At 51.2% G+C, this 22,606-nt stretch overlaps 1 protein-coding gene across 2 annotated transcripts; it reads left to right on the forward strand.

Moving 5' to 3' along the window:
* Positions 1-64: 64 nt before the first annotated feature.
* ACADS (acyl-CoA dehydrogenase short chain) lies at positions 65-16,613 on the forward strand. 2 transcript variants are annotated; one of them, XM_061385058.1, is made up of 10 exons: positions 65-225; positions 1,680-1,843; positions 13,451-13,600; positions 13,811-13,922; positions 14,284-14,435; positions 14,713-14,883; positions 14,966-15,103; positions 15,279-15,374; positions 15,572-15,628; positions 15,803-16,613. In XM_061385058.1, exons 1-10 carry the CDS (start codon positions 180-182, stop codon positions 15,953-15,955), a joined length of 1,239 nt encoding a protein of 412 aa, XP_061241042.1. In that variant the 5' UTR covers positions 65-179; the 3' UTR covers positions 15,956-16,613. The 2 variants fall into 2 exon arrangements, with proteins under 2 accessions (XP_061241042.1, XP_061241043.1); XM_061385059.1 differs by lacking the exon at positions 15,279-15,374 and having other exon boundaries at positions 92-225.
* The last annotated feature ends 5,993 nt before the right edge of the window (positions 16,614-22,606 follow it).

The raw sequence follows: 22,606 nt of genomic DNA on the forward strand, positions 1-22,606 counted from the left end.
CGCGGTGGGGGTGGCGGGCTGAGGCAGGGCACCCGCGGCCGGCCCCGGGCCCGCCCCCGAGGCCCGAGGGGCGGGGCTCCTGACAGGCGCAGGTCCCTCCCCGCACGGCCCGGAACCCGTGCTGCGGCCCGGAGGTCGCCGGGAAGAAGCCCAGTACTGGCCCGCCGTGTCTGTCCTCCATGGCTGCCATGCTGCTCGCCCGGGCCTGTGGCCTTGTCCGCGGAGGTGAGTGCGTTCTGACCCCGCACGGTGGGGCGGCGGGCGGGGCGGGCGTGGGTCCGGGTGGGCATGGGTCCGGGCAGCGGGTTCACCCCTGCAGCAGGGCGGGCGGCCGGGCGGCCTTTGCCCCAGTTAGGCTGCTCCTTGCGCCTGCGTGGCCGCGGCCCCTGCTCCGGCCCTCTTCTCACGCTGCACCACCCCACCACTCTCACCCCGAAACTTATTGCACCTTCGGAGGAGGTTCAAGGTACGCCGTTCCTAGGGTGCCAGGTCTGGGGTTGAACCCAAACTGTACATCTGTGACCTTGGGCCCTTGTGTGAAACGACCACAGTATACTGCTGTTCTCAGAGTTGTTAGGTAAGGTGAAGGTAAGGTGAAGTCGCTCAGACGTGTCCGACTCTTTGCGACCCCACACACTGTAGCTTAACCAAGCTCCTCCGTCCATGGGATTTTCCAGGCAAGAGTACTGGAGTGGGTTGCCATTTCCTTCTCCAGAGGATTTTCCCGACCCAGGGTTCAAACCCAGGTCTCCCAGAAATCATAGAGTTGTTAAACAAGGATTAAAATACAGGTGCCTGGCAGATGACAGGAGCTCACTGGTATCCTCTTTCCCATCTTCTAATTTCTCTACCCTGTGGCAGCAGTGGCACCTGTGGCCAGGGCTTCCTTTGCCTGGTCAAGACCCACTCACCCTGAATAATAACAAAGGGAGCCCTCTTTGAGAGCTGTCGCTGCTCTCAGCAAGGTTAGGGTTAAGTGCTAAGTGCTACAGTTAGTTTTCATGGTTCTAGCCCAGGAGCAGAGTACTGTTGTCCTCCACATTTAGAGAAACCAGTGAAGTTAAGATCCTGGCCTGAGGTCACAGAATTGTGCTCTCACGTCTCTGGTCTTATACTGGCCACTGAGGAGGACTGTTGTACAGTGTTCAGCAAGCATGGTGAACATTCCGTTCTATTCTCAACAGCAGTGTTAATGACATTTTGGGCCCCTAGTTCTTTATCATGGGTTCTGTCCTGTACAATGTTTAGCAGTTTTCCTGGCCTCTACCCACTCCCTACCACCCTTCGGTTGAGACAACCAAAAATGTCTCTGGACATTGCCAGATGTCCCCCTGGGGGACACGAGTCATTTGTGTGGAGAACCACTCATAAGTGAAAAAGTGGAAAAGTGTTCATCATTCAGTCGTGTCCAACTCTGTGACCCCCATGGATTGTAGCCTGCCAGGCTCCTCTGTCCATGGAATTCTCTAGGCAAGAATACTGGAGTGGATAGTCATTCCCTTCTCCAGGGGATCTTCCCAACCCAGGGATTGAACCTGGGTCGCCTGTGTTGCAGGCAGTTTCTTTACCATCTGAGTCACCAGGGAAGCCCACCCAGTAAGTGGATCACTGTTATTATTTTAATTACTACATGAGACCTCTTGCATTCCTCTTCCACTGACTCCTTTTCTCTCTGGCAGCCCCCTGGCCTTGGGGCTGGCGTCGCCTACATACCGTCTACCAGTCTGTTGAACTGCCCGAGACTCACCAGATGCTGCGGCAGACGTGCCGCGACTTTGCCGAGAAGGAGCTCTTTCCCATCGCAGCCCAGGTGGACAAGGAGCATCGCTTCCCAGCAGCTCAGGTGAGAATTCCAACCTCAGCACCCAGTGATGGAATCTGCCCTCTGCTCCAGGATAACTGGTGACAGTGACAACCGGTGACAGTGACACTGCAGTCAGGGAACCCTCAGGGTGTGTGGTCCTGGGGGCCAGAAAATGCCCTGGAGGTTTCCACTGTCCAGCATGAGGCCTGTAGCCAGGATAATAACTTCTGAAATAACAGTAGTCATGGTGGATGATTGCTATGCTTACTGTATACCAGGCATTGTGTTGATAATAATAGTTAACACATAAAACGCTGACATGTGCTTGGTACTCACCTAAGTGCTGATGGGTTAGCACACCTGTTTCTTTTCTTTTCTTTTTTTTGGCTGCACCATGTGTCATGCAGAATCTTAGTTCCCTGACCGGTGATCGAACTCATGCCCCCTTCAGTGGCAGCTCGGAGTCTTAACCATTGGACCACTGGGGAAGTGCCTGGCTTATCTGTCTCTTAAAACTGTCCAATGAGATGAAGGTGCCATTATTACGTATCCTGTTGTGTAGTTGATGAAACTCAGATTGATGAGAGGCTTAAATAATGAGCACAAGGTCATGAAGCTAATGAGTTACAGAGCTAAGGTTCCAACCCACATCTGTCTTCTGCCAGCCGCTGAGATCCCAGTCGGTCCTGTCCACCCTGTGTCACTGTATCATTCCTGTGAGGACAAGTGCTTCTGCTGTACCCTCCCGTGGGACTTAACCAGCTGTCTGGCACACGATTGCACTTAGTAGATGCTGTTGAGATGACTTGTGATAAAGCGGTTCTGTCAGGCCTTCACACCCTGGCTGCCCGTCTGGGGAATTCAGAACCTGTGGTTGCTGTTAACATGCTTCTTCAGCCTTGGGGCCAGTTTTCCCATCTTAGTGCATGCTGTGTGCTCACAGTGCACTGTGTTCACAGGCACTGTGCCTGGACTGTGGATATAACATCTAAAGAGCTCAAAGTAGTAGGTGGGTGGCATTCTGAGCACCAAAATGAGTTGGGCAACTTTTATGTGGTAAGCCTTGAAGTTGTCTTCATCGCATTTAGTACTAAAGGCATCCCCAGCTGCAGGTCTAATCTCCATTTGGCTTCCTGGAATGGTTGTAAGGATTGTAGGCGATTGTGTATGTTAAGTCCATGGTGCATGTGAAAAACAGAAGCTATTAATACTATTATTATTTTTATTACAGTTGAGAAAGTTGAAGCACAGAGAGGGGACGTGATTTTCCAAGGCTTACCAGCTTGTGGGGCTAGAATTCATACTCCCAAGTGTTCAGTTCAGTTCAGTCACTCAGTCGTGACCAACTCTTTGCGACCCCATGAATCGCAGCACGCCAGGCCTCCCTGTCTATCACCAACTCCCAGAGTCTACCCAAACTCATATCCATTGAGTCAGTGATGCCATCCAGCCATCTCATCCTCTGTCGTCCCCTTCTCCTCCTGCCCCCAATCCCTCCCAGCATCAGAGTCTTTTCCAAGGAGTCAGCTCTTCTCATGAGGTGGCCAAAGCATTGGAGTTTCAGCTTCAGCATCAGTGCTTCCAATGAACACCCAGGGCTGATCTCCTTTAGGATGCACTGGTTGGATCTTCTTGCAGTCCAAGGGACTCTCAAGAGTCTTCTCCAACACCGCAGTTCAAAAGCATCAATTCTTCAGTGCTCAGCTTTCTTCACAGTCCAACTCTCACATCCATACATGACCACTAGAAAAACTATAGCCTTGACTAGACGGACCTTTGTTGGCAAAGTAATATCTCTGCTTTTCAATATACTATCTAGGTTGGTCATAACTTTTCTTCCAAGGAGTAAGCGTCTTTTAATTTCATGGCTGCAATCACCATCTGCAATAATTTTGGAGCCCCAAAAAATTAAGTCTGATACTGTTTCCACTGTTTCCCCATCTATTTCCCATGAAGTGATGGAAACAGATGCCATGATCTTCTGCCATGAATGTTGAGCTTTAAGCCAACTTTTTCACTCTCTTCTTTCACTTTCATCAAGAGGCTTTTTAGTTCCTCTTCACTTTCTGCCATAAGGGTGGTGTCATCTGCATATCTGAGGTTATTGGTATTTCTCCCGGCAGTCTTGATTCCAGCTTGTGCTTCTTCTAGCCCAGCATTTCTCATGACATACTCTGCATATAAGTTAAATAAGCAGGGTGACAACATACAGCCTTGATGTACTCCTTTTCCTATTTGGAACCAGTCTGTTGTTCCATGTCCAGTTCTAACTGTTGCTTCCTGACTTGCATATAGGTTTCTCAAGAGGCAGGTCAGGTGGTCTGGTATTCCCATCTCTTGAAGAATTTTCCACAGTTTATTGTGATCCACACAGTGAAAGGCTTTGGCATAGTCAATAAAGCAGAAATAGATGTTTTTCTGGAACTCTCTTGCTTTTTCGTTGATCCAGTGGGTGTTGGCAATTTGATCTCTGGTTTCTCTGCCTTTTCTAAAACCAGCTTGAACATCTGAAAGTTCACGGTTCATGTATTGCTGAAGCCTGGCTTGGAGAATTTTGAGCATTAATAGCGTGTGAGATGAGTGCAATTATGTGGTAGTTTGAGCATTCTTTGGCATTGCCTTTCTTTGGGATTGGAATGAAAACTGACCTTTTCCAGTCCTGTGGCCACCGCTGAGTTTTCCAAATTTGTTGGCATATTGAGTGCAACACTTTCACAGCATCATCTTTCAAACAGGATTTGAAATAGCTCAATTGGAATTCTATCACCTCCACTAGCTTTGTTGGTAGTGATGCTTTCTAAGGCCCACTTGACTTCACATTCCAGGATATCTGGCTCTAGGTGAGTGATCACACCATTGTGATTATCTGGCTCGTGAAGATCTTTTTTGTACAGTTCTTCTGTGTATCTTGCCACCTCTTCTTAATATCTTCTGCTTCTGTTAGGTCCATACCATTTCTGTCCTTTATCAAGCCCATCTTTGCATGAAATGTTCCCTTGGTATCGCTAATTTTCTTGAAGAGATTTCTAGTCTTTCCCATTCTGTTGTTTTCCTCTATTTCTTTGCATTGATCACTGAGGAAGGCTTTCTTATCTCTCCTTGCTATTCTTTGGAACTCTGCATTCAGATGCTTATATCTTTCCTTTTCTCCTTTGCTTTTCGCTTCTCTTCTTTTCACAGCAATTTGTAAGGCCTCCTCAGACAGCCATTTTGCTTTTTTGCATTTCTTTTCCATGGGGATGGTCTTGATCCCTGTCTCCTGTACAATGTCATGAACCTTTGTCCATAGTTCATCAGGCACTCTGTCTATCAGATCTAGTCCCTTAAATCTGTTTCTCAGTTCCACTGTATAATCATAAGGGATTTGATTTAGGTCATGCCTGAAAAAGAACTGTACAAAAAAGGTCTTAATGACCTGGATAGCCACTATGGTATGGTCACTCACCCAGAACCAGAAGTCCTGGAGTGCAAAGTCAGATGGGCCTTAGGAAGCATTACTACCAGCAACGCTAGTGGAGGTGACAGAATTCTAGCTGAGCCATTTCAGATCCTAAAAGATGATGCTGTGAAAGTGCTACATTCGATATGCCAGCAAATTTGCAAAACTCAGCAGTGGCCACAGGACTGGAAAAGGTCAGTTTTCATTCCAATCCCAAAGAGGGGCAATGCCAAAGAATGTCCAAACTACCACACAATTGCACTCATTTCACTTGCGAGCATTTCACTTGCTCAAAACCCTTCAAGCTAGGCTTCAACAGTACATGAACTGAGAACTTCCAAATATGCAAGCTGGATTTAGAAAAGGCAGAGATCAAATTGCCAACATCCGCTGGATCATTGAAAAAGCACAAGAGTTCCAGAAAAACATCTACTTCTGCTTCATTGACCATGCTAAAGCCTTTGTGTGGATCACAACAAACTGTGGAAAATTCTTCAAGAGATGGGAAATCCAGACCACCTGACCTGCCTCCTGAGAAATCTGTAAAGAGGTCAAGAAGCAACAGTTAGAACTGGACATGGAACAACAGACTGGTTCCAAATAGGAAAAGGAGTACATCAAGGCTGTATATTGTTACCCTGCTTATTTAACTTATATGCAGAGTACATCATGAGAAACGCTGGGCTGGATGAATCATAAGCTGGATTCAAGATTACTGGGAGAAATATCAGTAACCTCAGATATGCAGATGATACCCCCTTATGGCAGAAGGCGAAGAGGAACTAAAGAGCCGCTTGATGAAGGTGAAAGAGAAGAGTGAAAAAGTTGGCTTAAAATTCAACATTCAGAAAACTAAGATCATGACATCCAGTCCCATCATGTCATGGCAAACAGATGGGGAAACAATGGAAACAGTGACAAACTTTCTTTTCCTGGGCTCCAAAATCACTGTGGGTGGTGACTGCACCCATGAAATTAAAAGATGCTTGCTCCTTGGAAGAAAAGCTATGATAAGCCTAGACAGCGTATTAAGAAGCAGAGATATCACTTTGCCTACAAAGGTCTGTATAGTCCTTATATAAGCTATGGTTTTTCCAGTAGTCATGTATAGATGTGAGGGTTAGACCATAAAGAAGGCTGATTGCCAAAGAATTGATGCTTTTGAAGTGTTGTGCTGGAGAAGACTCTTGAGAGTGCCTTGGACTGCGAGATCAAACCAGTCAATCCTAAAGGAAATCAGCCCTGAATATTCACTGAAGCTGAAACTCCAATGCTTTGGCCACCCGATGCGAAGAGCTGACTCATTGGAAAAGACCCTGATGCTGGGAAAGATTGAGGGCAGGATGAGAAGGGGACAACAGAGGATATGTTTGGATAGCATCACCGACTGAATGGACATGAGTTTGAGCAAGCCCTAGGAGATGGTGAAGGACAGGGAAGTCTGGCGTGCTGCAGGCTTAGTGACTGAACAGCAGAGGATAAAGGAACAGTTGTAAGAATCGCCTGAGGTTCTAGGGCTTGGGGAGAGAGAGCGGTAAATCTTCTGATCTCTGATCTTGCCACTGCCTCGCGTGAATTGGACGCTCTCATTTTGGTCACTGATGGGATGCGGTGGTTGCCCAGGGAGTCCCTTCGCTGAGGATCGAAGCGTATTGGCTCATTGTTTTTCTCACTGTCTCTGTTACTATGGGTGGTGCTCAGCTATAGTTACAGAAGGAAATCCAGGACTTAAACAAGCAGAAGGGTCAAAACGGTAGACACAGGGGTAATAGGACAGGTTGCAAAATTTAAAATAATACCAGTCGTGTTTTAAAATGACGGTAGTAATAATAACAGGAGTAACTCTTATTTGGGGGTTACCATATTCCAGGTTGCTGTCCAGTTGCTCAGTCGTGTCTGACTCTTTGCGACCCCACAGACTGTAGCCCGCCAGGCTCCTGTGTCCTCCACTACCTCCTGGAGTTTGCTCAAATTCATGTCCATTAAATTGGTGATTTTCATGTACTTACCCTTAAATCATCAACAAAACACTCAGGCAGTTTCTTCACTGATCTCCAGTTTCCGGATGAGGAAACAGAAGCCAGGAATTACATTTCTCAGTCAGTAAAGCCAGACAGCTAGGATCGGAGGAGCCAGATGTAGATTCTGTCCAACCTGCAGGAGATACTTAGTGAGTGTTTTCTAATGTTTTTTTCCTGAAGAATTTTTTCTCCCAGGAAAAGTGGGTTTTCTGAGGAAGAGTCAAGGGGAGAAGAATTGAGTAAGTTTATTGGGTGCAAAATCTGCTTTTCCTCCTCTTGCCCTAATCTCAGATGATCGTTTACCACATAGAAGCCTCTTGAACCATACTCCATTTTCCCTCTTATTCATATGCACAGACTCTTGTTAACGCCACCCTGGTGGCATCCCCTGAATAGCATCACCTTTCACCTCTCCCACCAAGAATTTGTCACTGTGTTCATAATCCCTGGGTCTCTGGGTGTGCTTATCACGCTATTGTGTGTGTCCTGTGTCCCAGTTATTTTCTAAGGTTGCCTTCCTGAAGGCCAGGCTTGTTCAAACACCTGCCTCCTGGCCCAGCGAAACACCTCCTTGCCAAGTAAGCACTTGGCATTCAGCAGACGTTTGCTGAATTTATGGACTTGAACTTTTTGGTCAAGTCATCCTGAATTTCTTACTGTCCCAGCACTCGGCACACACCGGCACAGAGTAGAAGCTGGGTGGCTTCCCGTGGCCCCTTCTCATGAATAAAGCAGCAGATCTTCAACAAGTAAGGAGGTGTGATTCTCTAAAGGGAGTTAGTTTGGACTCTGATGAGCATCGGCAAACTCAGGACAAATGTGACTTTTTAGAAATGTGAGCTTTAGAAGTGACTTAAAAGCACTGCTTTCTATATGAAGCACCCTCTAAAACAGGTCCCACATATGAAGGCAGCAGGTGCTGAAGGCTTGCTCTGCTAGGAAAGGGGTCTTTCTCTTTCTCACATGTTCTTTGGGAGTTTTTTTTTTTTTTTTTTAATAAACTTCATGCATTTAAAATATTTATTTATTTACTTTTGGCCACGCAAGTGGGGCTTCCCAGGTGACTCAGTGGTAAAGAACCCGCCTGCAATGCAGGAGTCGCGGGTTCGATCCCTGGGTTGGGAAGATCCCCTGGAGGAGGAAATGGCAACCCACTCCAGTCTTCTTGCCAAGAAAATCCCATGCACAAAGGAGCCTGGTGGGCTACAGTCTATGGGGTCGCAAAAGAGTTGGATACAACTTAGTAACTGAGAATGTACGCAGCACATGGGAACCCTTAATTCCCCAACCAGGAATTGAATCCGCAGCCCCTGCCTTGAAAACGGGGAGTCTTAACCACTAGACCACCAGGGAAGTCCCTCTCTTGCGGGTTTGGAGACCACTAGGCTTGGCCCGGTCAGGGTTGCAGGTCCACACTCCTGGTTCACAGACACAGGCATGGAGAGTAACCACTGTGGGTGGTGTCTCTGAGAGGTTCTCCTTGAGATCGCTCAAAATTGGCAAAAATATTGGCAAAAATATTAGGGAGGCTGGCTGCTGTTAGCCAGTTACCATTAAACATGCCGTGATCAGAAATGATTTCTACAGCCGGACACACGGTCTTTGTATGTGTGTACTGCTTTTTATTTTGTCTTCACTTTCTTCTTCTTGATCATGCCATCTTCTCTCCACTGCCTTTCTGTCTCCACATTTTCCCTGGAATGTTCCTGCAGCTGGCCATGGCGTATTGCCAGCAATCTCCAGATACACTTGAGAGTGAGAAAGGTTGGGGGAAAATAGCATGCTGGTGAGGCCGCCACTTGGGTGCAGTCACTGTGGACTCGGGCAGCTTTCTCTTCTGGTACAGAGAGCACTAGAGGGTGGGGTGAGGGGCAGAGAGCCAGGGGCCCTGGCTTTCTCATCGGACTCTGGGTGTCTCCCAGGAGCGTCACCATCTGCGCAAGAGGCCCCACCCGTCCCAGGAACGCGGGGTCATCCTTGTCCTGCCGGTACTCCACCTGGGAATTTCGGTTCCCCTTCTGTCTCCTGGGGTGAAATGGAGTCTTCTTGGTGTGATGGGCTGATGTGTCATTTATCCCACGGTCATGGACCAGAGAGAGAGACAGAGAGAGAGAGAGACTAAAGAGGGGGCTGTGTGTCTTAATGCCTAGAGAAGCTGGATGGTGCATGTAGGGTGAGACAAATGGGGCTTTTTTTTTTTTTTTCTACTTCAGTTTCTTTTGCTCAATGGCCAGAGAAAGCCCTCCAGTGGGGTTCCTGTCTGGGCCTGAGCATGAATCTTGGGGACCCTGCGTATTTCTGGCTCCTGGTAGAATGCAGCCCTAGCTGGTAAGCCAGCACAGGCCTCCCCAATAAACCACCACCTCACTCTGGAATAGGTTTGCCAGAGGCCCTAAGTGTGGGCTCGAAAGGGGCTCTGTTCTGAGGCCACCCCGGGGCTGGCTCTGGGCTCTAAGTCCCCAGGTCGTGCTCAGAGACAGACAGCGCCTCAACTGCACTCTACTTCCCACCTTCGCCCACTCCTTGATCTGATAGCTTACAGTGAACCATGTCAGATTCAGTGACCTCCCAAGAAGATTTAGCTTCGGGACCAGAGACCAGGCTTGACCACTCAGAGCTCTTTTTGTGAAAAGGGACAGAGGAAGCTTCTGACACAGACATCAGAAGGGGGCGGAGAATGCTAGTCTTAGCAAGGGAGCTATATACTTTTTTAATTGGTTATTACAATAAATCATAAGAATGTCTCAAGGTTGTAAAGATCTTACTAGACCCACTCCCACAATTTACATTTTAAGATGACAGAATTAGAATTAACAATAGAAAGATTTTACTAGATGCCTCTCCCATAATATACATTTTAAGATAACAGGATTAGTCAGAAGGTTCTCAAGAAAGAGAAACATGTCCTCAAGCAGGATATATTGTTGTTATACATGTAATCCTTGGGCTTCCCTCATAGCTCTGTTAGTAAAGAATCCACCTGCATTGCCGGAGACCCTGGTTTGATTCCTGGGTTGGGAAGATCCACTGGAGAAGGGATAGGCTACCCACTCCAGTATTCTTGGGTTTCCCTGGTGGCTCAGCTGGTAAAGAATCTGCTGGGTTTGATCCCTGGGTTGGGAAGATCCCCTGGAGAAGGGAAAGCCTACCCACTCCAGTGTTCTGGCCTGGAGAGTCCCATGGACTGGATAGTCCATGGAATATAGTCTATAATATAGTCTATATTGCAGTCCATGGGTTCGCAAAGTCAGACAGGGCTGAGAAACATCATGTTCAAGAGAATAGGATCACGGACAAGAGAAACATCCTCAAGCAGGATACATTGTTGTTTTATATATAAAATCCTTAGTACAGAGTTGAAGCTGAGTTGTTTTATCAGCTCTGGGCTTAAAGAAAAAAACATCGTATGTGACTAAGACTAAGGAATATAGGGGAAAAAAAATGTGTCCCTTTCTCCTCCTTGAGAACTCCAGACCCCTCTCTCCTCCTCGGGGACCACTGACTTCTTATCAACTTACCTAGAAATTGACTCTCAGATCCTCCCACCCTCACCCACTCCTCGATCCCCGCCGGCTTCCTGAGCAGTGTCACCCCCTGCTGCCCCCAGGTGTGCGGTGACCACAGAATTCTTTTTTTTTTTAGTGACTCTCGAAATGCCACGTCCCTGGTGGCCCTGAATCCCATTCGTCACTGTGTACTAGCTTCCTGTTGCTGCTGCAGCACCAGGCCCCAGAAGCAGTGGCGTAGAGCTGCTGCTGCTGCTGCTGCTAAGTCGCTTCAGTCGTGTCCGACTCTGTGCGACCCCATAGACAGCAGCCCACCAGGCTCCCCCGTCCCTGGGATTCTCCAGGCAAGAGCACTGGAGTGGGTTGCCATTTCCTTCTCCAATGCATGAAAGTGAAAAGTGAAAGTGAAGTCGCTCAGTTGTGTCCCACTCTTAGCGACCCCATGGACTGTAGCCCACCAGGCTCCTCCGTCCATGGGATTTTCCAGGCAAAAGTACTGGAGTGGGGTGCCATTGCCTTCTCCAGGCGTAGAACAGTGCACACTTAGCGCCTGACCGTTCCTGGAGGGCGGAGATCCAAAGCTGGGCTCTCTGGGCTCTGATGAAGGTGTGGACAGGCCTTTGGGCAGGCCCCAGGGAGAATCACTGCCTGGCCTTTTCCGGTTTCTCCTCTTTCCCTTACAAGGACCCTGTGAGGACACTGGCCTCCCTGGATGATCCAGGGAAGCCCCTCCTCACCTCAGGGTCCTTTGCTTAATCTCCTTGGCAGAGTCTCTTTGAACATACTCAGTCTCTTTGAACCTGGGGGTTAGGGTGTGCTTGTCCCTGTGAGGCTGACATTCTGCCTCCGCACGGGCCATCTCCTCCCTTGTATTACAGGGGAGACCCTGAGGTGGGTCAGGCCCACCCCAAGCGTAGAGTCTTGCAAATTGTCTCGCATGGGAACAACTCAAGGTGGAATCAAACACCCAGTTTCATAGAGAGACACAAATCATTGTGAAAGTTCAGCAAATTCACCGATGCCCCTCTTCCCAGACATCACTGTCGAGTCAAGAACGTCTCAGTCACTTAATGATAAGAAATGCCACTCTAATTCTTAGAGAAATGCAAATGGAAACTACAGAGGTACCACCTCACACTGGTCAGAATGGCCACCATTCAAAAGTCTCCGAATAATGAATGCTGGAGAGGGTGTGGAGAAAAGGGAACCTTCCTATGCTGTTGGTGGGAATGTAAATTGGTGCAGTGGATAACAGTGGGAGGCTCCTCAGAAAACTGAAAGTAGAGTTGCCATATGGTCCAGCAGTCCCAGTACTGGGCATATATCCAGACAAAGCTATAATTTGAAGAGATACATGGACCCCTGTGTTCATAGCAGTACTATCCACAATAGCCAAGACATGCAGACAACCTGTCCATGGACAGATGAACGGGTAAAGAACACGTGGCACATACATATGGTGGAATATTACTCAGCCATAAACAAGGATGAAATAATGTCATTTGCAGTAGTGTGGTGGCCCTAGAGGTTATCATACTAAGTGAAGTAAGTCAAAGAGAAAGACAAATACCACAAGATATCACTTACATGTGTTATGTAAAATACAACACAAACGGAACCTATCTATTAATACAGGACAGAAACAGACTCACAGACAGGGAGAACAGACATGTAGTTGCCAAGGAGAAGGGGGTGAGGGAGGGACAAATTGGGAGTTTTGGATTAGCAGGTGCAAACTATTGTATATAGGATGGATAAACAGCAAGGCCCTCTGTACAGCACATGGAACTATATTCAGGATCCTGCGGTAAACCATATGGAAAAGAATATGAAAAAGAATCCGTATAGCAGAGTTACTTTGCTATACAGCAGAAAATTCACACAACATTGTAGATCAACTAGCGGTCAATAAGACTTTCTCTTTTAAATGCCGTGCATGGATCACTCACCTTGTGCAGACTGAGCTGGTTGTAGTCCTGGAGTCAGTGGTAGGTTTCAATCTCAGCCCCACCATTTACAAGGTCCACCCTGTGCAAAGCGCTCCACCTCCCTGAGCTCCAGCTTCCTCACCTGTGACATGAGGTTGACTCAGCAAAGCTTCAAGCTTCAGACAGACTGGACCAAGAATACACATGAAGCACTTTCCAGCACTGAGCATGTCAAAGGCATTTGATAATTAACCCCAGCCACTCCTGGATTCCAAGTCAAACATTCCAGGCTCTTCCCCTTTATCGAATCTTTCACTGGCACGAGACTACAGCAGTTGATACAGGGCATCACTGAGGAACAGCATGTGCAAGGGCCCTGTGGTGGGGAGGACAGGCTGTGCGGTGAGCGTTAGGGGCTGAAGAAGGTCTGTGTGGCACTGTGCTGCCCTGCTCCTTCACCTCGGAGGCCCCTGAAGCCTTGTGCCTTCTGCATGCTCACTGGTCGTGGCTGTAGACACAGAGATGAGTGAGGGCAGAGTACAGGGGCAGGACTGCCTGAGACAACAGGGCTGTCATACAGATCCGGCCTTGGGGGTTCCGGGGTGGGTGTTAGGGTCACACGACCTGAGTTTCTGTGGGCACCAGCCTGGGGGCAGGTGGGTTGGGGTTGGAGAGGGTGGGCCCTGTGGCCCCACCCCCACCCCCCTCCCCCGGGGGGCTGCCCTTGCCATGACATCCTTTCCTGGGGCCAGGTGAAGAAGATGGGCGAGCTGGGGCTTATGGCCATGAATGTGCCCGAGGAGCTCAGCGGAGCCGGCCTTGATTACCTGGCCTACTCCATCGCCATGGAGGAGATCAGCCGGGGCTGTGCCTCCACGGGAGTCATCATGAGTGTCAACAATGTGAGCCTCCCGCCTGGGCCTCGGACACACAGGCAGAGGGGGAGGGGGCTCCAGACGGCCCCACATCCAGGCACAGCCCTCCCTTGGCTCCCCGCCCCTGACCGCCGCTAGGCCTGGTCCTTTGCATGGGGCCTCTGGAGAGAAGAGGCCTGGGGGTGGGCATGCGGGTGTGCTGGGGCCTGCGATGACCTCCCCCCACGGTCCCCCCAGTCCCTCTACTTAGGGCCCATCCTGAAGTTCGGCACCAAGGAGCAGAAGCAGCGGTGGGTTGCTCCCTTCACTAGTGGTGACAAAATTGGCTGCTTTGCCCTCAGTGAACCAGGTACCACCTGGGACCGTGGCTCACCCACCCCCACCCCGCCCGGGGTCCACCTTGCCTGAGCTGGGACGGAGGGACTTGGACCCCGCTGTCCCTTTGGCTTGGAGACAGCCAGGTGCCATGTCCCCACACCTCTAGAGAGGGAGCTGGTGTGGCCCTCCAGCCCCTTCTCTCAGGAGCCAGACCCTGATTCCCTGCGCCTGGGTCTGGCTCACCAGCTGGGGGGGTGGGGGGCGCAGAATGGGGGGGTTGCTTGGCAGGGCTGGGGGGTGCTTGGTGTGGGAAGTGTGAGTTTGGTGGGAAGTGTGAGTTTGGGTCCTGGGCGAGCTGGCGGCGGTGGACTCTGAGTCTGCGTGTGGGGCAGGGAACGGCAGCGACGCAGGGGCCGCGGCCACCACCGCGCGGGCAGACGGTGACTCGTGGGTCCTGAGTGGCACCAAGGCCTGGATCACCAACGCCTGGGAGGCCTCGGCCGTAGTGGTCTTCGCCAGCACCGACAGATCCTTGCATAACAAGGTGAGGGGCTCGCAAGGGAGGGGCGGCAAGCCGTTCAGTATGTCCAGCTGCATCTCTGTGGTCTGACCGAGCCGCTTGGGCTCTGGGGCTCTTGCCAGCCAACTCTTTCCGGCCCCGGGGCGGCGCTGTCCCGGGAGGAGCCAGCAGAGGACGTCACAGCGAGGTTCTGAGGGAGGTGGAAATTGGGGTGGCGACCGGAATGGGAGTCTTGGGTGGTTCGTCTGAGGGGCGTGGCCTCGGGCCGGTGAGCAAGTCAGGGGCGTGTCCCGGCCTCCAGGGCATCAGTGCCTTCCTGGTCCCCATGCCCACACCCGGCCTCACGCTGGGGAAGAAGGAAGACAAGCTGGGCATCCGGGCCTCGTCCACGGCCAACCTCATCTTCGAGGACTGTCGCATCCCCAAGGACAGCCTGCTGGGGGAGCCGGGGCTGGGCTTCAAGATCGCCATGGTGAGCCTGGCAGCGGGGGGTGGGGGTTCCCTAGGGTGAGGCCCTGGGGAACGGCTGGCCCCTGACAGGTGGGTCCTCACAGCAAACCCTGGACACGGGCCGCATCGGCATCGCCTCCCAGGCCCTGGGCATTGCCCAGGCCGCCCTGGACTGTGCTGTGACCTACGCGGAGAACCGCAGTGCTTTCGGGGCGCCCCTCACCAAGCTGCAGGCCATCCAGGTAACAGACGCGCAGCCTTGCCTGGACGCCAGAGGGACGCGAGTTCGGCCTTTCCTCTCTGCCTCCCAGACGGCTTTCAGCCTCGGCTCCGTCCTCCGCCCTCCTCTGTCCCGCCCCTCAGGGAGAGGGGAGGGCGGGCCTGCACCAACGGTGGGGCGGGTCTGGGTTGTTGCAGTTCAAGTTGGCGGACATGGCCCTCGCCCTGGAGAGTGCCCGGCTGCTGACCTGGCGCGCTGCCATGCTGAAGGACAACAAAAAGCCTTTCACCAAGGTGCCAGTGGGGCAGGGGTCTCCCCGGGCCCAGCCCAGAGCTTCTATGGCGGCAGAGGCACTGAGGGAGCCGTCTGGGCGGGGTTCCAGTTCCTTGAGCCTGTGGGTTTATCGCTCCAAGGGGCGGCTTCCCCAGGCCCGCCGTGTTGAACAGGCCAGGTGCTAAGAATTTCTGACGCCACCGTCCTCTGTGGTTAGGAGGCGGCAATGGCCAAGCTGGCTGCATCGGAGGCCGCAACTGCCATCACCCACCAGGTGAGAGTCCCCACTGCCTGGGTGAGCTCCCCAGGGTTGGGTAAGCGGGAGTGTGCCGGCTGCTTCTTCCTCCCCGCTGGCCCTTATGCGTGGATGGTCCTGCCCTGTCTTTCCCCCACGAGTTGGGGAGTGGGGGTTGGTCTTCCTTTCCTGAGCCCTCCCGTTCCCCTTCAGGCCATGCAGATCCTGGGCGGCATGGGCTACGTGAAGGAGATGCCAGCCGAGCGGCACTACCGCGACGCCCGCATCACCGAGATTTATGAAGGCACCAGTGAGATCCAGAGGCTCGTGGTCGCCGGGCACCTGCTCAAGAGCTACCGGAGCTGAGCCCTTTCTGGAGGGCTGACCGTGCCGGCCGAGGAGCCGAGCTGGCCGGAGGACCCTGGGAAAGGGGGAGGGAGTCACGTGGCCTTCCCACTGACTCCCCCGCTGCAGCCTGCGGGGCGGGGCCACGCCCCCTCTTGCCAGGACCCCTCCCACCTCCCAGGCCCAGGCTCCTGGGTGGGCCTGCTGCCCTCCGTTACCTCTCTCCACCCCAGAGCCGGCTTCCTAAGAGCGGAGGCTGGCTGCGACCTGGCCTGAGGATGCCCATCTCCAGCTGTTTCTTGACTTTGTACCCTCTCCACCGTTGACCGTGCCTTATTTTCTTCATCTGGGGGCTTGGCCGTGGGAAGGGAGAAATGATTCCCCCGGGGACTCCCCGGTTCCGTCCTGTGGGTCCTGGCGCTCAGCAGGAGACCCAGCGTCTGCCGTTTCCTCTGAGTTCAGGGTCTGGAGGAGTGGGTTGGAGGCCCGAACGACCACATCTCGACGCAGAAGTTGTGTTCTCTGAGGCCTTCGCCGCCTTGGGGCTGGGTCGTTATGGAAGCCTTCCTGCGCACCGATAACCTTTGTAAAGTATAAATGAGTACAGGTGAGGGGTCTGACTTGTGCTTTGGGACAATTATATGTGGGAACCGAGTAATAAAGGATACCTGTCCCCTGACCTGTGTGTCCTTGCCTGAGTGCTGCTGCTGGGGAGGGAACGATGGTCTTTTAGCCTGCTCTCTACAAACCCCTACACTGTGTGAGTGTGTGTGTGTAAGAGAGACGGGGTGGGGGGCGGGGGGCGGGCTGAATCGAACCAGAGACTCCTGCATTGCAGGCAGATTCATTACCGTCTGAGCCACTAGGGAAGCGCAAAGTTTTGGAGAGAGAGATTAATCATAAACTCAGCAAGGAAACGGGTTTTAGGAGGGTTGGGTTTCCAGTCCCTATGCTGTGGGGCTGGCGTTGGAACGGAAGAACCTCTGTGGGGTCCGGGGGAGCACGCGACGATCACCGCTGTGGCCCAAGGCAGAGAAGAGAGTGGAGCTGCTGGAGAAGACAGAAAAGGGGGGTGGGGTGGGGGTGAGAAGAGCCCGCAAAGAGAGCTTCAGAGGAGGTGGGGACAGCCCTCCGCCGCCGAGCGGGAAGGGCTGAGACTTACACTTGAGGTCTCTGGAGGGCAGAGGGAATGGGGACATGATCCATTTGGAGCCACCATGCAGTGGGCGCCCAACCACGCGGGCTCTCGCCGCGCGCGGTTTCCGTGCAGGTTTGGGAGGCAGCCTCCAGCCCGCCGACCCCGGGCGCCCAGGGCCGGCCTTGCTTTTGACCTTCGGGCAGAGCCCGAGCCGAGGCTCCTGCAGGAGAGAGCGGCTCTCTGGGCACACGTTCCTTGGGGGCGGGGCGGGGCACCTGGTCCAGGTGCGCGGGATGGAGGAGCCTGGCAGTGCTGGGCCGGGAGACGCAGCGGCGGCGGCGTGTTTCCCCCGCTGCGCAGGCGGGCGGGGCGTGAGTGGTAACAGGTGCGCGATCCCGGGATCCCGAGATGCCCAGGCGCACGGATGCGGCCGCGAGGAGCGCGCGGACCGCTTCGCTGCCGCCTCGGCGTCTGCGGAGCTGCACCTTCTCCTACTCCAGGTAAGCGGCCAGCGCACCCCTCTGCGGGGCTCTGGGTTGGGATGGCAAGCTGAAGGTGCGGGGAACAGCCTGGGATTCAGGGCTCCTGCCCCGGAGCAGCCACGGTTGAGCCACCTGGGAGGCTGGGAAAGGACGGTCTCTCCCCGACTCAGTGACTGGGGCACCACAGGCGTCCAGATGACACCACGACGCCTCCAACGAGGCAGCCCTGGCTCCTGGCCCCTGTGAGGGTGTGGGGACAGGCACGAGGTTGAGGCGGTCTCTGGGCCTTTCCTCCAGGCAGTGGTGGAGTGTGAGGGGGCTTTGAGGTTCACAGGGGAACAGAGGGGGCCCAACCTGAGCCCCGGTCCCAGGCGGGACGCCAGGCTAGGAACCTGCTTCTCCTGCTCTGGACTCTGGCCCCTCCTGGCCTGGCATCAAGCCCGCCTGGCCTACCTGCTGAAATGGCTCCAGACCTTGAAGGGCCAGGCAGCCAGAGCCACAGAGCTCCTGCAGGGCACAGGGCTGGGCCAGCAGAGTCAGCCCCACCTGGGAAGTATGCTGATTTGTCCAGTGGCCACCCCAGCTGACCGTGTTCTTCTCAGATGGGGCTGGGAAGAACCTCAGCGACAGGGCCAGATAGAGCCATACCACCCTCCATTGCGCAGGTGAAAAGCCAGGGTCTCTGAGCCAACGTCCAGGAGTGTATGCACTCCTGGGCTTCCAAAAGCTCTCACAGGTCTCGGGTCTCCCTTTCCAGTTGGGGGTGGGGGAAGGCAGAAGTCAGTTCAGTCACTCAGTCGTATCCGACTCTTTGCAACCCCATGGACTGCAGCACGCCAGGCTTCCCTGTCGGTCACCAACTCCCAGAATTTACTCAAACTCATGTCCATTGAGTCAGTGATGCCATCCAACCATCGTACCCTCTGTCGTCCCCTTCTCCTCCCTCCTTCAATCTTTCCCAGCATCAGGGTCTTTTCCAAGGAGTCAGCTCTTTGCATCAGGTGGCCAAAGTATTGGAGTTTCAGCTTCAACATCAGTCCTTCCAATGAACACCCAGGACTGATCTCCTTTAGGATGGACTGGTTGGATCTCCTTGCAGTCCAAGGGACTCTCAAGAGTCTTCTCCAACACCACAGTTCAAAAGCATCAATTCTTCGGTGCTCAGCTTTCTTTATAGTCCAACTCTCACACCCATACATGACTACTGGAAAAACTGGCTTTGACTAGGCAGACCTTTGTTGGCAAAGTCATATCTCTGCTTTTTAATATGCTGTCCAAGTTAGTCATAACTTTTCTTCCAAGGAGCAAACGTCTTTTAATTTCATGGCTGCAGTCACCATCTGCAGTGATTTTGGAGCCCCCCAAAATAAAGGCTGTCACTATTTCCATTGTTTCCCCATCTATTTGCCATGAAGTGATGGGACCAGATGCTATGATCTTAGTTTTCTGAATGTTGAGTTTTAAGCCATCTTTTTCACTGTCCTCTTTCACTTTCATCAAGAGGCTCTTTAGTTCTTCTTCATATCTGAGGTTATTGATATTTCTCCCAGAAATCTTGATTCCAGCTTGTGGGGAGAGTCAACCATGAACCCTCAGTTTTGAGCAGGGAGCAGGCCTTCCTTAGTGGAAGCTTCTGCAGCTCAGAACTGAATGTTGAAGTCCACGTGAGGTCCTCTTGAACCTGAACTACACAGGTGGGTTGCAAACATGTCGCTGTGTGCCTCTCATTCTAGGATGGTTTCTCAGAGTGAATTTGTTTTTTTGTGACATTGGCATTTTTGAAGTGTACAGACAGGTTAATTTTTATTTTCTTTTTGAATTATGAAAGCGTAACACATTTACAGGAGACTTGGAAAATACAGAACAGGGTTACATAATAGTTCCACTGTATATTATAGGTTTTTTTTTTTTTTTAAGTAGATCAGGCTGGTTAATCTTGCAGACTGTGTATCTGATGTTATTGATATTTCTCCCAGCAATCTTGTTTCCAGCTTGAAATTTATCCAGCCCAGCATTTCTCATGATATACTCTGCATAGAAGTTAAATAAACAGGGTGACAATATACAGCCTTCACGTACCTCTTTCCCAATTCTGAACCAGTCTCTCCATGTCCAGTTCTAATTATTGCTTCTTGATCTGCCTACAGGTTTCTCAGGAGACAGGTCAGGTGGTTTGTTGTGGTCCACACAGTCACAGTCTTTAGCGTAGTCCGTGAAGCAGAAGGAGATGTTTTTCTGGGATTCCCTTGTCTTTTTTAGGATCCAGTGGATGTTGGCAATTTGATCTCTGGTTCCTCTGCCTTTTCTAAATCCAGCTTGTACATCTGGAAGTTCTCAGTTCACATACTGTTGAAGCCTAGCTTGAAGGGTTTTGAGCATTATTTTGCTAGCATGTGAAATGAGCACAATTGCACGGTAGTCTGAACATTCTTTGGCATTACCTTTCTTTGGGATTGGAATGAAAACTGACCTTTTCCAGTCCTGGGGCCACTGCTGATTTTTCCAAATTTGCTGGCATATTGAGTGCAGCACTTTCACAGTATCATCTTTTAGGATTTGAAATAGCTCAGCTGGAATGCCAAAAAGTAAAAAACAAACAGAGGGCAACTCCCATACCCATCGATATTGATTTTTTTTTTCTTTTGACCCCTTGTGTGATCTTAGTTCTCCAGTTCCCCTCCCCGCACAGGAGTGGGAACACCCACCCCACCCCCACCCTGCCCCTGTGGTGGAAACTGATTCTTAACCCCTGAACCTCCAGGGAATTCCTCCATCACCACTGATTTTTACCTTAGTTGCATTGTAATCTCAGAACATTTTCTGCATTATTTTAATTCTTTGAAATATGTTGAGATTTGTGTCACGGCCCCAGTCATCTTCTATAAAAACTGAATGTTTTTTTTAAGATTCTTTCCCCACATTGGTGCATTTAGCCCCAGTTCGTTTATTTTGATTTCTCTATGGTGTCTCCCTGTGCAAATATATTTAGGTAGTTTCCGGTTTTTCTCTGTTATAAACCATGATGTGGCGAACATTCTGGAATGTGTCTCCTTATTCCTGTGTGAGAGCTTCTGAGTGTTTAAATAGAAGTGGGCTTGCTGGCCTGACGCTGTTGGTTGCTTCAGCTTTACCAGCGCCTGCCAGGTTGCTCTGCATCGTTCTTCCATTGGCACACAGCCTCCTAACAGGGGAGGAGAGTGTCTGTCTCTTGGTACCAGCAGACTTGACGATTTTTCTTCATCCTCATTGTGATTTTAACCTGCATTTCCCTGGTCGATAGAGGAATTGCCCAGCTTTTCACTGTTTATTGGCTATTCTGGTTTCTGCTGTGAATTGCCATTTACATCCTTTGTTTCTTCCATGGGTTGTCTTCTCCTTGTTGATTTTTTAATATTTATTTTTAGTTGTTTGTCTGCATAGGGTCTTAGTTGTGACACATGGGATCTAGTTCCCTGACCAGGGATCGAACCCAGGCCCCCTGCATTGGGAGAGCAGGGTCTTAGTCAGTGGACCACCAGGGAGGTTCCTCCGTGTGCATGTTTTGGATGCTAATCACTTGCCAACTGTAGAGTTGCCAAAAGACTCCTTCCTTGTGTGACTTCAACTTTTTTATGGATTTATATTTATTTATGGCTGCGCTGGGTCTTTGCTGCTGTGGGGGATTTTCTCTAGTTGCGGTGGGCGGCCCTCTCGTTGCAGGGCACCCCCCCTTGATGCAAAGCAGGGGCTCTGGGGTGCATGGACTTCAGAGGTTGGAGCACAGGGCCTGAGCAGTTGTGGCTTCTGGTTCTCGAGCACAGGTTCAACAGTTGTGGTGCACGGGCTTCGTCGCTCTGAGGTCGCACATGGAATCTTCCTGGACCAGGGATGGAACCCGTGTCTCCTACTCTGGAAGGTGGATTCTTTATGACTGAGCCAACAGGGACACCCTTAAACTTTTTAAAGTGGTTTTACATTTTAAGGGCTTACCTGGTGGCTCAGATGAGAAAGAATCCACCTATAGTGCAAGAGACTCGGGTTCGATCCCTGGGTCGGGAAGATCTTCAGGAGAAGGGAATGGCTACCCACTCTAGTATTCTTGCCTGGAGAATTCCAAGGACAGAGGAGCCTGGCGGGCTACAGTCTATGGGGTTGCAAAGAGTCGGACATGACCGAGTGATTTTCACTTACATTTTAATGTCCACTTTGAAAATTAAAAAAAAAAAACAAAAAAAAACCTTTCAGAAGTTTTATCTAGATGTTTCAGACACTCATTTCATGATAAAAAGTGACAGGTTCCCTCTGGGGAGCAGTTTGGGTACATCTTTCCAGACCTTTTCCTGTGCATCTAGGATCAGTTATTTACTTTCCTCTCAAATGGGATGTGGAGAAGGCAATGGCACCCTACTCCAATACTCTTGCCTGGCAAATCCCATGGGTGGAGGAGCCTGGTGGGCTGCAATCCATGGGGTTGCTCGGAGTCAGACATGAGTGAGCGACTTCACTTTCACTTTTCACTTTCATGCATTGGAGGAGGAAATGGCAACCCACTCCAGTGTTCTTGCCTGGAGAATCCCAGGGACGGGGGAGCCTGGTGGGCTGCCGTCTATGGGGTCGCGCAGAGTCGGACACGACTGAAGCGACTTAGCAGCAGCAGCAGCAGATGGGATGAATGCTCTGGGTATCATGTGGCCTTTACACCAGGCGACCTGTGTACCTCTCCTGAGGACAAAGATTCCCCCTACGCCTATATGTGTATAACACATAGGCATATGTGTTATAACATGTGTATAACATATGTATAACATGCGTACACACATATACAACCTGCCAGCACCCCGCTCCGCCCTGATCTAGGAGTTGCCTAGCACTAAAGAGAGAACCAACCAGCCAGCTTGTCTACACATATTCCTTTTTAAAAAGGTTGTGGTAAAATATGCGTAACATGGGATTTACCATTTTAACCATTTGTAAGTGTTCAGTTCAGTGGCCTTATGTATATTTGAAACAGGAGGGAAAAGGGCAGGGCATAGCCTTTAAAAGAATGACATAAACTGGTCAGAACTGATGGGG

Source organism: Bos javanicus, chromosome 17 (genome assembly GCF_032452875.1).
Source record: "Bos javanicus breed banteng chromosome 17, ARS-OSU_banteng_1.0, whole genome shotgun sequence".
Lineage (NCBI taxonomy): Eukaryota > Metazoa > Chordata > Mammalia > Artiodactyla > Bovidae > Bos > Bos javanicus.

What these genes read in the sequence shown, in the direction of transcription:
- ACADS (XM_061385058.1), top strand. Translation starts at nt 180, where the DNA reads ATGGCTGCCATGCTGCTCGCCCGGGCCTGTGGCCTTGTCCGCGGAG. An exon ending in CTGTGGCCTTGTCCGCGGAG is followed by an intron (nt 226 to 1,679) that starts GTGAGTGCGTTC and finishes TCTCTCTGGCAG; the next exon opens with CCCCCTGGCCTTGGGGCTGG. An exon ending in TGGGCTTCAAGATCGCCATG is followed by an intron (nt 14,884 to 14,965) that starts GTGAGCCTGGCA and finishes GGGTCCTCACAG; the next exon opens with CAAACCCTGGACACGGGCCG.